At 47.9% G+C, this 16,342-nt stretch overlaps 1 protein-coding gene across 1 annotated transcript in view; it reads left to right on the forward strand.

The window, feature by feature from the left end:
• The first annotated feature begins 7,123 nt into the window (after positions 1-7,123).
• PPP2R2B (protein phosphatase 2 regulatory subunit Bbeta) overlaps positions 7,124-16,342 on the forward strand; it is a 67,411-nt gene continuing 58,192 nt past the window's right edge. Inside the window, exons 1-2 of the mRNA XM_069869213.1 lie at positions 7,124-7,148; positions 7,288-7,365. Of these exons, the coding sequence (XP_069725314.1) occupies positions 7,139-7,148; positions 7,288-7,365 (88 nt within the window). The 5' untranslated portion in view covers positions 7,124-7,138. The remainder of the gene's footprint in view (positions 7,149-7,287; positions 7,366-16,342) is intronic.

Raw genomic sequence — 16,342 nt, forward strand, 5'->3', positions numbered from 1 at the left:
AAATGAAAAGATTTCATGGTAAATCAAGGTGTCATTACCATTCAGTTTCATCAATTTTTTTTTTTTATATGAACTACAAACAAAAGCTTGTTATTTATGGTTCAATGCTGCCTGTAGTGGCTGATTTTCCTCTCACACTGGGGAAGGACAGGTCTGTGCATCAGCAGAGAACACAGGCTACCAAAAGGCACCCAGAACAGATCAGAGGCACCACCCAAGGCACTCTCCCTCTGAGGTGTTCCACAATCTCAGCTGCAATCCACTCCCGGGGCTGCGGTTCACACAGACCTCCCTACTCCCAGCAAAGGTCAGGAGAGGTTGCATTTCTCAAAAGGTCAAAAAAACCCATAAGAGCTTGATTTTTCATCTCAGAGAACTGAAATAAGATGCAACAGTAAAACAAATGAAGCAGCAAATGTTTATGATCCCTGTCTGTGCCTCTGAAGGGAACAGACTGAGCCTTCAGTCTGAAACAAAGCCACACCAGCACCTCCCTTCAAGCCCCAAAACTTTCTCTCCAGAGGAAACACCTTCAGCTATAACAGCCACAAAACAGGTTTGCATACCGATGCCTCTGCAGCATAGGGCTCTCACGGCTGTCCACCAAGGTCACTTACTCAAGGAAGGTTTCTTGTGTAGGAGCGTGTAGCTGAATTTATTCCTGAAATACATCAATACATAAAAGCCATGAGGACGGAGCTCAGGCATTCCTTGAAGTTAAGCGAGCCTGAGTAATAATTACTAGGGTTGGTGACTTTATAAAGTGCACCCAGGGTACAATACAGATAACAACCTTTCCTGTTTCGCACTGCAAAGCCCTGAAATGATTAAAATCGTTACTTTCCCTCGGGCCGCGACCCCTCACGGTTCCGCATTAACTTGGTGCTCGGTCGCTCCGCTCTTCGCCCCACGAGCAGCGCCCTTCGCCGCGGCCCCGGGCTCTCCCCAGCCCCTCCAGGAATTCCACAGGGATGAGGAAGCAGCTGCCTGGGGGTCCCAGGCGCCCTCCGGCAGCCCGGCGTTTTCCATCCTCCGCAGGCAAGTGCGGAGCCAAAACAAGGGGGGGAAGAGCAACCACCGAACGCGGGGGTCACACCCGCTCCGACAGCGGCTGAGCTCGACAACGAGGGAGAGAGCGGAGCGGGGGCGGGGGCTTCTACGGGAGGCGAGCGGCCGGTTGCACGGTCGGAATTACCTCTGACGGCGAGCGCCGAGGCTGCGGGGCGAGGACCGCGGCTCAGCCCCCGCCAGCGCCGCTCCGGGCCGCTGCTGCTCCGCCGCTTTCCGACGTGAATCCCAGCGCTTCTGTCCCCGAGGGGCTGGGATCGCCCCGAACCGCCCCCAGCCGGGAGGGGCTCGTCCCGGGAGCCCTCACCGTCCCCGTCCCCGTTGTCTCCATCCCCGGAGCCGTCACTCCCCCATCCCCGGGGGCACCTACCGGGGCCGGGAACAACCTGCGGCGGCCGGGGCGGAGGAGCCCGCGGGCAGGAGGAATCCAGGAGCCGGAGGGGTTCGGGAGTGGAGGATGTTCAGGAGCCGGCGGGGTTCGGGACCCGGAGCGGCTCTGCAGCCGGAGCCGCACGGCAGCCCAGGGGGCCCCGCTCGGGCTCCTCCCGCCGGAGCCGCCGCCGGGGGCCGCGCCGGGCAGCCCCGCCCCGGGTAACGGCCCCTCCGCCCCGGGCAGCGGCCCCTCGGCCCCGGCGGCCCCTCCTGGGGGCAGTTCCCGAGCGGGTTCGGGTCCCGCTGCCGCCCTGCCCCGCGCAGCGAGGGGCCCCTCCTCCTCCTCCTCAAGGAATGGAGCTTTCCACCTCTATCAACTCAGAAATGGGAGGCACGTCCCAAGTAGAGGAATTTTTTAGTGGGAATAGAAAAAGAGGCTTTGTTCCAGAAGCAGACACCCATTACGGAGCCCCCTCACCTGTGCGCTGTACGACCAGCCCAGCGCACAAACCAGGGGCGTTGGCACAGACGGGTTGGGGAATAATGAACTGCTGTTGTCTTCTCTGCTGTACGCTGGTACCTGCAGCCTGCCTTTTGACACCCGTTTTCAACGTCAGAATTTAGGGAAAGCGCTGTAAAGAGGTTTATTCTTACACGCATTATATGGCATCCAGAAGAGTTGCAGCTGAATCCAGAAAATTACCTGCCTGGAAGGAAAACGAAGCTGCCGCCTAGGCCTGTGCGTACATATGAGCTGCGTGTCCAAAATACACTTGGAATTTACGTCAGAGCCACCGGTGCAGACTTCCCTCAGGTGTGTTCCAAGAAATCCAGCAGTTCCTAGCAGGTAGAGTCAAGGGCAGCGAGACCAAGAGGAGATGGGGCTGGGGGCGCCCAGCAGCAGGCAGGCACCCCCCTCCCCAGCCGCAGCTCCACCGCGGGGATGGGAGATGCGCTCCCGGCGGGTGACACCCCAGCCACGGGAAGATGAAGCGAAATTCCGGAGTTCGCTGCAGAGAGGAGGCGGCGCAGGAGCGTGTGTGCCCCGAGCAGGCGCTCTGGAAGAGCAGCGGGGTCTCCGCAGCCCCCTGAGCAGCCGCCCCAGCCTCCCCGGGTGGATCTCTGGTGCCTTCTAACGGAGAAGCCGCGAGGCTGATCCCTCCTGCCGGAGGCTCCACAACAAACCGGCTCTCTCCGCGGCCCTTCGGGGGTATCGAAGTCCCTCCAGCCACCCCAGCTCCTGCTCTGCAAACCCAGGTTGTGCGGAGGTTTGAGGGAACAAAGCATCGAATTGCTGCCACCAAATTAAAAGAGAACGCTTTATGCTCTTTTACAATTTTAACTATTCAGGAAACTGTATTTTTGTTTCAAGTACAAAACTAATTTTTAGCAATGGCTTACAAAAATAGAGGAGTTTAGCCATATTTACAGTATGTATTTCCCAGAACCACAAGTCCTAAAAGAAGTGAAATGATACTCAGCAGCCCTAACCATCTGGTGAACTTTAACATTATGGTATGTCTTACATGTGCCAGACTTTACTACCTGTTGCTGACGTCTCTTGTGGTTAAAGCAGACTCACTTCACACGAGTGCCCAAAGCTTCTACTGAATTAGAAGAATTTTGTATGCTTTGCAGGTGGGTGCTTGTTCAAAAGTTAGACATCAATATGCATATTTAATCCAGTTTAAAACCGGTGTGTTGAATATTTTAGTCTGCTTCACTTAGGTGAAACCTTCCTTTGCTGCACACTGAGAAGTAAAGGAGAAGCAATCAAAGCGGGCTGGATGCCACTAAGCAGAATTTCAGCATCTCAGGTGTCCAAAATGCCATCAGCTGGACCAGTCCAACAAGGAGGAAAGACACGGCTAAGGATTCAGTTCCTTCATCTGGTTTCCCTGACTGACATATATCCCATTACATTTACATATTGTCATTTAAGTGCTTTCCTCCCAAGAAGAACTATAAATTCAAGCTGCACTGGGTTTAATCTATGGCTAATATTGATGGAGGAATCCAAACCCAAGTTAATGGTGCAAACAGGAACAAGATAGAAATCAAAGCCAAAAGTACAAGTAACAGTGTAGTGGAAACTTGGCAAATGAAAAGAGGATCTGTAGCATTATGCAGGTGCTGGAGGATCTGTAGGTAGCAGGGACAGTCTGTAATATTTTAATAGAAGATGTAGTTAATCTTATGTTCTGTAAAACAATAATACTGGAGTGAAGTCAAGAAGATTTGAATCCTTAATTCACCTTAAGGCATTTAAATACTAAAAATTGCATCTACAGCAGGAGAATTTAAATGAAAACAAGATACCTCCTGTTTATTGAATATTTCAGTAAAAGGTAGACATGCACACAGGGGTCTTTTACTATGAAATCATAAAGAACCAGTAAGAAAAGTTTGAAAAAGTACTGTAATTTTAAAACTGAGAGAAGGGATTGTTGATGGTGGTTGTGACTTACCCAGTTCCCAGACTCCCACAAGCTTTGGCACAGCACAGCGGCAGCTCCATGCACTCGGAATACGCGCTGTCAGAGGGCTTGATCTGAAAAGGTCTTGGGCATCCTTTCCATAACACAAACCACAGCATCCAGCGGCCCACATCAGCAGAGGACTTTAAAGCAAACCAACGCCTGCAAGTTTTCTGTTAGAGCTCCAGTTTGGAAACGGTGCTGAATAACAGCTTGTCCTGACAGCAGCATGTGAAGTGCTAGGATGCTTCGGCTAGAGGTCACTAGAACGTAAGGCAGAGCAGGATTTCAGAATCATAAGTTACTCCAGAGGGAGGACATGCTCTGCAGAGAGGAATGCTGGTTAAAAGCTTTTATGTATTAACTGAAGCTCTGCATTCTTTCTCTGATACTGCTTCTAGTGAAGAGATTGCACAATGTTAACACTTTGCATGAGCTCAGTTAGCAGCGAGAACAGATGCGTGTAGAAGTTAATGCTGTTTCATGGTCGCACTGTATGTCAGTCGGTGGGCTGGGAAGTAAATAGCATTCCATCTTCCATTCCTTCTAACTAGTACATAACGTAACCTCAGGCCCCGGGAATTGTTCCTGTGTACCTCATCCAGTCCCATCAATATTACTAGACCATCACACCCAGCTCTCCCACTGCCATACAGCATTCATGTCTCGTTTCCTTTCAGGACTGAATGCAATGCAGTCAGCAGTAGACATCATAAAACTAACCAATATCCATGTGCAGCCTTTCTTAAAAGGGTTCTTAAAATTCTTAGAATAAAGAGACACTTAATTTACATGCAGGGAAGGGAGAGACCAAACTTGGAGGCAAGATTTTGTTACACATCAATATCACAAGAGATGTACTACATTAGTGAAATCCCATTCTCATAGTAGGAACTGGTGTTCTGAAAGCATTACAAGAGTGACAGGTGGTGTCTACATAGTCACAGAGAAATTGCAGAAGCGAAGTCGGCAATAGAACTTTAAAAACACAACAGCATTCTTTAAATCAATCATTTCCCACATTTGAAGTGGGAACTCAATTACTGAAGGCCTTTCTCCAGCCTGGTTTTTGTAATTTTGCAGTATTCCTGTCCTAGGACTCAGGAGGTAGTGAGGGCCAAGAAACCACACTGCTTTCCAGTGCAAAGTGGGAAAAAATTGTCCCTGGTGTAAATGCGAGACCTTCAGTGGTGAGGACAGGAATAAATTCTGTCAAAGACAGTTGGGCAAAAAATTTACTGAACAACAAAATTTATGACAGTGAAGAACCAGGTCAGAACCCTGCAAACTGCCCAGATGCTGAAGCGACTCATTGTCGCTCTTACCAGAGCTCCAGCCTGGACTCCACAAGCACCACAGAGCCTCCGGAAAATGTTAGTCTTTCCATTGCCTCTATGCGGATACTCCATCCTCTCCCGTTCCCCTGAATACATTCCACTCTCCCAGGGGTGTTGCCACCACCACTGCCTGGCTCAGCCTTGGCCAGAGGCAATTCTGCTCTGGAGCCCGTTGGCCCCAGCTTCCAGCAGCCTCCGGCAGCCACCACCCCACCACGCCCCGTTACCAAAACCCTTGCCACACAAACCCAACACACACACATATAAAAATATTCTTGTCCCAGATGAGCTTGATTGCCATATTTACTTACCAGTTTTTACAATCTGCGCTCCAAATCTCCAAGGAAAAAAATTAACAGCTGTTGATTTGTATGAACCCAGTTGCATAAATGTTCTCACTCCTATCCTCCAGGGGAAAGTCTGAGTAAACATGAGCTAGGGAAATCTATTCCCATAGAAGGAGATTTTCATGGAAATCTGAAAAACTCGGTCATTTATGAAAGTACCATCGTGCCTTGCTTAATGATGGCACATGGTTCTGACCAGGGTATTGCTAGATTTATCGTTACACCAGTTGACGTATTCACCTGACCAAATGTACCCCAAGCCAACCTAACCTCAAGTAACCTCACTTAGCATTAGCGTAATATGTACATCACATGAATGAATAATTATTCAATACAGTAATAACAATATGTTGCTAACTAAATTAATACTGTGATACAGCATTAATGATACTCCTGTAATGCACTGTACAGGTCTTTTCATACTCTCAAAACTCCAATTGTCCCTTGCATTTGGCTTGAATCTTCTAATAAAGCTCATTCTGGACTTTGTATCTGTGTTATGTATTGAGGGCAGTGATACTTCTTTTGGTACGTATTATATACATTGACTTGTATTAGTATACAAAAACTTATCGTGATACAAATAAAACCAGATAGAAATCTCACAAAGACACGTGGGCAGCCAGGAGATAACCTGTTAACCCAGTCACACCTCCTGCTGCGCGTTCTCTGCCTCCTGCAGGTCAGGAACAGGTTGGAGCCTCCCACAGGACGACCCTGTGGCCGAGTCCAGGAACACACCTGCAGCCTGTGACACCCTCACGTTTTCTGTGCCACGTTTCACCTGTGTGTAAAACGGGTAAGATGGTGTTTCCTGTCCTCGTGGCTCAGTTATGCAGCTTTCTTCATGTCTGAAAATTGCTTTGAGGTGAAATGTGTTTTAGGATAAAAGGAAGAAAGTTTTCCTTTGAGGAAATGTATTTTTTGTGCTACAGTGAAAACTGTATTCTAGAGAGGGAAATTCTACTGAACTGTCAGGAAAATGAAGAGCAGCAGTAGGTAAAATCCTAATTTCTCTCAGAGAGGCTTAACGCGGAGTGTTGCTACAGCAGCAAGCACAGCTGAGAGAGATACAGCTCAATAACACGTCTTGTGGTAGAAATGCCTGTAGGATTCTTTTAAAGCAACTGCAGGGTACTTCTGATTCCCGGCAGATTTGGACTGTTGTGTTACTACGTGCTGTAAAGCAGCTTCATTCTCCTTGGGTTCGTTACCAAGCGGTTCACAACTGCACTGACTGCAAGTGGGGAGAAACCGTGTTGTGGCAGGACGATGAGTTCTGTTCTCCTCTGCCTCTCTCTTTAACAGTGCTGGAAGCATCTGAGGGCATTAGTATTCTGATGAAGAGAGGCTGTGACAAAGACCGTGACTACAGGGCCTCCTGACTCTTCTGTGATGCAGCCAGTGATGTAGAGGGGACTGACTCCAATTGCACCGTGTTGGAAAGCGCCTGGAGCAAACCGACAGAGGGGCGATTCATAACATGGGTGTAACGCTCTCAGTTTCGCAGTGTTGGCCGTGTACCTTGTAAGGAAGAATGATAGCAGGTGAGCAAGCACCTACCTTCACACAGTGACTGGGGATAGTTGTGTGCCTGTTGGTATGTGTGTGCTTGTATACGAAAGGACGAGCCAGACGCAAATGTGACCCTGCCTCATCTTCTTTCTGCACGTGTTTCCCTGGCAGGATTTGGAAACTTCATGCAGGATGTGCTGTGGTGCTTCAGTCAAGTAAAAGGAACTGTGGATATTGGGGTGACAGAAGGTATGTTTGTTTTTCATTTTGTTGCTGTGATCAAAAAGGTCTTGCTTCACATCTCACCCGATTGGCGTGCAGAGGGGCCGTTGGTGTGTGGTTGGAAACCGCTGGCAGGGAGCGAAGTTATGTTCTCTTTGTTTCTGCCTTCGTTATGTTCTTGTACGTTTGAAAGAGATGGGTCTCTAAAATTAGCTACTGACCCAGAAAATTCATTTGAAAGTATTATGGCTTAATCATATCAATAGTTTTTGGTTTTCAGCTGATATTTACAGGATCTTTCCAGGAATTACAAGACAGTGACTCCCACTATAACATCCTTTACTGGAATCAGCTGGGTTCTGTTTCTGGGCAACACAAATATAACTTGATGCTCTTTCTTTTATCTCAAGTCAGAATAAATTGCAGTGCATACAATTCTACAGATGTGTACCTGTGTGGGAGGGATCCGTGTGAGCAGCTGGGGATGTAGGAGCACACGGTATGCCCTTTCACACTCAGTAGATTTCAGGGTGATATGTGCTCCTCCTGTGATTTTTTTTTTCTTGGAGTAACCTGGAATCACAGAACAGTAAGGGCTGACAGATCAGACTTGAAGTCTGCGTTCAGTGAAACTGATAACAAAAAGGTGGTCGTGTTGGTCTGTTGCATCTGATCAACAGGTGCCAATGGCCTCGCCATGACGAGCAGAGAGCTCGGGGAAGTATTTTAGGTGTGCGACTGGGCTTTTGGCTGTAACACTGGTTTTCTCTTTGTATGGAAATGTGTGTCTGCAGACATAGGCGCACATACACATGAATTACATGTCATAAATGTACTCACATCACAGAGGCCTCACTTTCATCAGAAGTTTATCTAGTTCATAATTTGCTGGTTTTATGCTGTCTTTGTGGCGTATGTTTGACCTTCTGAACTCTTGGTGACATCCAAGCATCCTGAATTTACAACAGGTAATCCCATTAGCTATTGGAATACGTGCAGTTGTGCGTGGTCAGGTGAGAGTGGCTGTGGCTATTGTGTTTACAGACTTCTGCACCCTCTAATGTAGAGGAGCCTGCCTCCTTCAGCATGATGGACTGTCGTTCTGCCTTTCAAGTGATACTGAAAATGTTGACAAGAATAATTCTGTTAGTTCCCTGATAATATTAATTCCTCTTTTCCATGCACACGTAAAACAATGCAAACTGAAATATATACAGACTCTCTCATTTTTTTTCTTTCTTTGTTTATCGCTTTCTTTAACTTGGAATACAGTATCATAGTGTTCAGTGGTGTAATGGATCCTTTCAATCTAACACAACTGTGTGAATCAGTGAGCTCTTTTGTGCATAGATGGGAGGCCTGGGATATCTTTCAACTGCTCAAACAAATGCTGGTTTCAGTATTACATATGAAGTGATGTTGCTGATTGCTCTCTTGGTGCCACAGTACTTTTAACTATTTTTCATTACTACTAATAGGAAATAAATTTTGGAGATCTTGCCTTATTTTGATGTATTAGTAACTAGCAATTTGCTGTAGAAACCAGATCTGTGCAAATTTAAGGGGTGGCATTTCCTCTAGTCCCCTCGAGCCTCAAGATTCACAGTGTAGAACTCCCATGGCTGTGGGAAGCTGCCTCAGCGCTTGCAGAAGGGCACGGCACTGGGGAGAGTCGCACCGCGGGTGCAGGCATTAGAAGGGCAAGGGCAGCTGCATGAACTCTGGGGCTGCCGTGCGTGTGAGCGGAGCTCTGGGCTGGGAATCCAGGCATTTGGCACTGGCATCTTGGTCATGTGAGATCAGTCAGGTGTAATGTATGCATAAAGTTACCAAATGAAGGAGAACCACATACATATTAATGGCTAAATTTGAATGGTCCTATGAAGTCAGATGTTCTACCCAGTATTTGGAATATTTACCAACTGGAATGTCGCCAGATCCTAGCAAGCTGTGTGACCAGCAGTTGTTTCCAGGAGCTCTAAGATTTTTATTATGGCTGCTTGCACACGCCTGTTTGCTACGTAATGCAAATATCTAACCAGTAACTCCAAACCACAGATTTCTGTGTTGAATGATGGACTGCAGGCTCACCAAGCTGGCTCAGAGCCTGCTTTTGTTATTACATGTTGGCTTCCATTTTGCGTTGCTTGCTAATTAAGCTCAGATATATATCCCAATTTCTGCATGGAAAGTGAAACTCAGTTTGTTAATGGAACATAAAAACTGAGTATAAATATTTAAACAGATCCAAGCCACAATAAAAATAATTTGTGGGGTTTGGATGTTGTTTTAAAGAGGCAGAATTAATTTGTTTCTTGGGGAATATTTGTGTCTATTTTTAAGTGGAAAACTATTTTTCTGTCATGTGCAAAGGAATCTATTGCATCCATACAGATGGTGGAAGAGAAGCACAGTATTCGCAGACTTCAGTCTGTCAGCCGATGCAGGCAGAACACAAGAACAGCCACAAAACCGTGGATGAAATGGAAAGACCACATTTATCTCCAGTACCTCGCCTGCTGGGGAATCTCCAAAGCAGCACCCAGGCGCAAGCGAATGCACGGGCATTGCAGAGCTTGGTCCTTGCTTGAGGATCACTAGGCCTGCTGGTTTTGCCTGTATATCAGGGATTTGCGCAGGTGCAGTTCAACACCGTGCTTTGATCTTCCCTAGAGCGGGGCAGGAATCTCATGTGTGTGTGACAGAGGCTGCTTCAGAGTCTGTCACAGGCCCACATTATCTAAACACAGAGGTTCTCCGTGTCAAGCACACAGGGCTGAGCCATGATTAGTACGATGTCTGTGTTTTTCTGCACCCCAGATGCAAGTCTCTCGAGTGTGTTTACAGTCCTCCTCACTAATCTTCTTCTTCTTTTCCCACAACATACTTATTTGTGCAAATAACTTGGAGTGACTAAACTGGTAGCTTAAAGAAAGTTAAGGTGATGCTGCGTTACGTGCACAAGGTTTGCTGTTGGTGTGGAATTGTGATGCTGGCTGGTTTTCCTGCTCAGGAGTTAAAAACAGCCTCATGCTGTTCTGTGGATAGATTTCTGTTTGCTTGGGAAATAGAAAACATAGAAATAGAAGAAAATTTATGATGTCCAGTGTACCCAAACCTGAGGTGGTGCACAAGGGGTACGGCAGCTCTGTGGTGCAGTCTGAGCAGGGATGAGCTGCAGTGGGTACGAAGGGCTTTGACACCCTAGCTGTGGTCGGCTACAAATATGAGGGGAGTGGTACTGCTCCAGTGTGACTCATGTTGGAGAACAAGCGGTGGTGGTGAGCACAGGGAGGTCTTGAACTGCAGCTGCAGAAATGCAGAACAATGGGCTGGCTGTGCGGTTACCACAGGCTGTGCTCTGGCTCAGAGCCTCGTTAGTTAACAGCCCTACTGTCTCTGTTATGTTGTCATTGAGGTTGCACTTGCTGCGTGTGGCACTCCTGCTGGGAACCCTGGCTTTCCTGGGACACGGTACTGTTGGTATTTCACCTGTTCTGATCTGCGCTCAGGGGGCTGCTGGCACAGCAGTCTGGGGTTTGACACATTCTTCCCAAAACCAAGCATTGGGTCAAGGTTGGAAGAAAATATGGGTAGATTTCTTAGCAGCGTTTTGGAAGGAATAAAAAAAATAGCATTGAAACGTCCCTTGGCATCATCTACCAGGATTAACTGTACTTACTGGTGGTATTGACAGAGTACGGGGGTTCCTCTAAAAGATCTTCAGTGCAGCTGCGGCAGAGGCTCAGGCTGTGGCTGCCCGCACCAGCCTGTAGGACAGCCCTGCTGCACCCTGCCACCGGGTACAGAAAGCCCTTGTCCCCAGTCCCTGTCACCACCCCCCCCCCCCCCCGCCCCGAGAGATCAATTAACCTGATTAACCTGTTGCTTCAGGAAAACCTTCCCCTTTAGCTTAGCAGTGAGAAGTGTTCAGACTGCACGGTGTCTAAGTTTCTCAATGGCAAGGTAAGCAACCAGCATGGGAATTGGTGCTAGAGAAATAGACTTCTGGCTCAAAATTAAGTTCTTTTCTAGTGAGAAAACATACCAAATAAGGAAACCTATCTTTAAGTGGATTGATTGTTTCCTTAGTATTTTGGTACTCGCAAGACTCAGAATCCTTGAAAGAATAAAATGTGACTTTCCTTTAAAACAAAGGATTTTGAAGTTACAGTAATTCCCAGAGTATCTGGATGAACAGTTCCCTGACTCAGAAAGGCTACCAAAGAGTGGAGCAATCCTGGTGTTTATCAGTCTCCAAGGTAATGATCAGTTTGTTTTCTCTGAAGCCTTTAGCAGTTCTCTGGTTTTCCCAGTTTCTCAGTTTCTGCCCACCTTTGCAGTAGCATTTTTGGAGGCTCAAGAGGAGGTGACACGAGGGCCAGGGTCTTTAATCACTCATGTGTGAGCGGATTGTAAAGCTTATCACAAAAGTTCCCTTAAGCTTTTTAGGGGCCTTTAACATGAAAGCTCAGCCAGAGGCACCTTAAAATGAAGCTTTTTACCTTAGGGGCACCTCTAGGCTAAGCTTTTGGCCTTTAGGATATTTTTGAGTGATGCATGTAAAAACTAAAATTAATTATTTCCTCCTATGCTCCAGACAGCCGATACCTCTACTAACAACCACAGAAAGTATGTTCGGGTTTTACCTCTTGTTGTACTCAGATCAGCGGTTGTGTTCCCGCTGTGCTGACCACAAGAGGGTTCATTTTTCTGGTGAGCCATTCCCATGGCTTCATCGCGAGTCAATCAGGCACCAGCAGCTGGGAGATCCACTCATGTCCTGAATTACCCTGGAGTAAAACCCACAAAAATAGAAGCTGAACCAGCGCTAAGGCTACGGAATGGTACGTGCATTAGAGGCACAATAAGATTGTGGAAGTATGCAAATATGGTTTGGTGTAACTAATAGTCTATAATTACATGAAGAGAGGCCATCAGTTTAAGGCTGATGGAGGAGAACACTGAGTTAACATTGAGCTTTCTACAGTAATTGCATTTCCCAATTTAGCTGTTCTTTAATTTCTGGATGCCATATTGACCCTTGCTTTTTAGTGGTGAACATCAGACTTGCTCTAATCTCAATTCTTACATTTATCAGTACTTGCACCGTGTGACCACGGGCAGCCAGAACAGCTCTTATCATAGATAGAATCATGGAACATTTTGGGTTGGAAGGGACCTCAAAGCCCATTCTTTTCCACCCCTGCCATGGGCAGGGACACCTCCCACGGGATCAGGGGCTCCAAGCCCCATCCAACCTGGCCTTGAGCAGCTCCAGGGATGGGGCAGCCACCCTTGCTCTGGGCAGCCTGGGCCAGGGCCTCACAGTAAAATATTTCTTCCTAAGATCTCATCTCAATGTCCCCTCTTTCAGCTGAAAACCATTCCCCCTTGTCCTGTCCCTGCACTCTCTGATCCAGAGCCCCTCCACAGCTTTCCCGGAGCCCCTTTCCAGACTGGAAGCTGTTCTAAGGTCTCCCTGGAGCCTTCTCTTCTCCAGGCTGAACAACCCCAACTAATGTTGCTGAGGATTTTTTAAAATCAAAACTACTGTTAATTGTGGATGTTCCATCCAGTCATGAAAGGGTTTGGAAAACGATTTTTCTTCTAACCCAGTTTGCGTTGGAAAGTTGCTCTTGTGCTGATCAGCAATCCCAGCACAATTGTCGGTCTCCAGGCTGCCTACTGCTAAGGCTTCCTGCAATTTTGGATGCCAAACCAGCTCCAACAAAAGACAGCTGAACTAAGAGCATATTTCCAAGGCTCTAGAGATAGTTCCATTATGTGACTGCATTTCACTCACTACAGATGGGTTCAGCTGTAGCTTCCCAGTGTTCCTGTGTCATCTATATTTAGTTACTGCTTAAATCAGCACAAAGGTACCTTCTGTCATTCCTCCTACTCTGAAGAGACCTGATTGAGGTTGCAGGGTCGCACAGCTAGAAACGCTTTGGAGCAGGAGAGCAGCTGGATGGAGGCTGGTCTTCAGCGCAGGGCTCAGTTCTTGCGTTCTGTAGCTGGCCTGAAATGGAGTTATTTTAAGCATCTTTGGGGAAGGCAGGATGGTCAGGGTGACCTACCTTAAGAAAGAACAGAGAAGTTGTCTCTGCTTATTCTCCGCACCACAGCGGCTTCACCCGTCTGTCGGTGGGATTGTTGAATTCCTTCTCCCACCTGCGGCGCGGGGTGAGGGCACCGCGGGCTGCATTCGGCACAAACCACAGGCACAGCACAGTGACTCTCATCAGACCCAGAGGCACATTTCACTGCTGTCCAGGTTGGCAGAGCAGATGGCAAATGCCCAGCGACAGCCTCTCTGTTTTTGTACGCTCTCTCCACTGAACCCACACGGGAATGTCACAAGTGACCACGTTGGCAGAGGGCACGAAAAGCCACAAGTCCACGTGTATTGACCCCATAAAAACATCTCTTCTCCGCGGACAGCTTTGCTGAAGCAAGGTGACCAAGAAATTCCCTCCTGCAGTGAAGCTGTGCAGCTGTAATCACTGTGCACAAGACCCTGTTCTCGCTGTGAAAACCTTGTATCACCCCAGTAACTATTTGACAGTAACCCAACAAATTGTGTTTGATACTGTACTCTAAATAATTTTCTAATGTGGATTATAAAATTAAAACAGGCTGTCAGAGTCTGGTCTTGCTATATTTGGGAACTAAATGCTCTATCAGCTTTGTAAAGCCATATGGTGGATTTATTTGCAATCAGCAGTTCTTTTCAAATGCAAGTTCATGGCATTTAGTAATAAATTTTCCAGTATACAGCTCAGCATTCTTTTTTTTCTTTCCTTTCCCAGCATATGATTTGAGAGTGGTCAGCTGGCTGCATTTGTAGGCCACCTCTTGTCTGAGCAATGCCTACTCAGCACTATAATTAATCACTTACGCCAGTGAGTTCTTACAGAATCCTGTGTACTTCATTATCAGTTTTTGCTCTGCACAGATTTGCTTCCAGTGCTGCTGGCTGCTTTTTTCCCCTTCTGTGCAGCGTTGCCTAGAAAGTCAGTGATTTTGTAGCTTAGTTTCCTCTGGAAATGGGGCTTGTAAGATCCTGCTTGGAGCCTGTGTCTGCGTGGCCGTCGGACCTGCTCCCCTCTGGCACTTGCTCCTGCTCCCACAGATCTGGCTGGGGCTATTTGAGGTGCCAGCTCTGTGGGAAGGTGGGCAGAGGGAGGATGGTCCCATCCTGAGTGATGGGACGCTGCATCCAGACTGGTGCTGGGGATGCTGGGCGCTGCTGACCAGAGCCTGTGTGCAGGTGGAGGTGTGCTTGTCACCCAGACATCGTGTGCTTAGTCCCCATCGTGGACCCAATGGGCTCAGGGGAGAGGGGGAGAGCGCGTGTGGCTGTGAGCAGTGGGACACAGTGCCAGCCAGGGTCAGATGGACCCGAGATGTGACTCCTGGGTCTCCTCCTGTTCCGAAGTTCTCTTGGTGGAAGTAACCACTGAAACCCACAGGTGATTCCTGCTCTGGGCTCTCTGGGCTGGGGAAAGCTGTGCCTCTCGGCTGGGTTCACACCAAGTAGGTCACGTCTGCCCCATCACGTGGGGCCCAGGAACGATGCCCAGACGGAGGCCAGCAGAGGTCACAGCAGCGTTAATGTTCTTGGCTTCATCACTTTCAGGAGAGAGGCAGGACCCCAGTGATGATTCCTCATGCCCAAGCAGGTCCAGAGCTGGGGATGCCTGGTGCAGAGCAAGGGTTGAGGCTTGGTCCTGTCTGGGGGGAGCAGGAATCCCACCACAAAGCCCTGGGGGCTTCCCGTGCCTTCCCCATCCTCCTCTCATGGGGGAGGCAAACAGCCCCCCATCTTCTTCTGCGGTTGCCCTATCCTGAATGTCAGTGCACACAAAACTGCACAGCAAACTAATTACCTGCAAAGGAGCCCATGTACAACCCTCTGCTGCTCGGGCTGCCCTCAAACCTTTATCTTCTCCTGTTTGGGCTGGCTTTGTAATTTTTCAAGAGTAGTTGTCCTTGAGAGGAAAAGCAATGCAGGTTTGCTGTGCCTGACCTCACTCTCTGTGTTGTCTAAACTTAGAAGCCATAAAATTCACACTGATGAAATTTCTCATGTGTAAGACTGGGAAGACCCTGGAGAATGCAGCTGATAGAATGTCATGGCCATATTTTTCTGACACAGATTATTTGAGGGCAGGAGTCAATGCCTTTGACTTTTTTCCCCATAAATTTGAGTCTCAGGAAAATCGAGCGCGGCAGCCTCTTTGCCACGGTCTGCTGGCAGAAGTCATGTACAGCAGCATCTATATTGCTCTCAAATAGACTCTGCAGCCAGCAGTGTTATGCCTGGTTCTGGTTCTAGTCAGGTGTGGTGAGTCAGAGTGGAAGGGCTAAGAGAGATGAAGTGTGGGAATTGCTTGGGCCGAGCTGCTGGATCCCAGGAGCCGCGGGTGCTGCTGTCGGCGGTTCCTTTGTGGGGAGCGGGACGGGCACCTCTCAGCCCGGGATCCCTTCAGCAGCAGGACGGTGTGCATTGCTACGGGGTGGGTGCAGTGAGCTGCCAACAGGTGTGAACTCAGGATGATCACATGAAATATACTATTCAAATGCCTTTTATTAACTAGCACAATTCCTTGGTTTAGGTGACTAATCATGATAAGACTTCATACAAGCTCTTATCCAGTTTTGCATCCATGTTGCATGAAGAATGGGGTGCCTCATGCCTCAGGAGTGCACTGGATGTCCAGAGGACACGCTGATGGGGTGATGATGTTCATGCTAATGAATCACTCTCCATCCATGACTGTTTCTTCCTTTGAATGTTCAGAAATCATTCAAAAACATGACAAGAATTAAATTAGTTTTGTTTATCAAATTGGATTAAAGTACCTGGATTCCCAGTGTGGACAGGGGCAATTGGATTTCATGTAATTTGCATATTCTTCCAGTCTCATCTTGGTGGGGATCATTGGCTGTTTTAGGAAGTAATTGTTTTTAAAAGGACAATAAAATCTTAATGATC

Source organism: Phaenicophaeus curvirostris, chromosome 15, assembly GCF_032191515.1.
Source record: "Phaenicophaeus curvirostris isolate KB17595 chromosome 15, BPBGC_Pcur_1.0, whole genome shotgun sequence".
Taxonomy (NCBI): domain Eukaryota; kingdom Metazoa; phylum Chordata; class Aves; order Cuculiformes; family Cuculidae; genus Phaenicophaeus; species Phaenicophaeus curvirostris.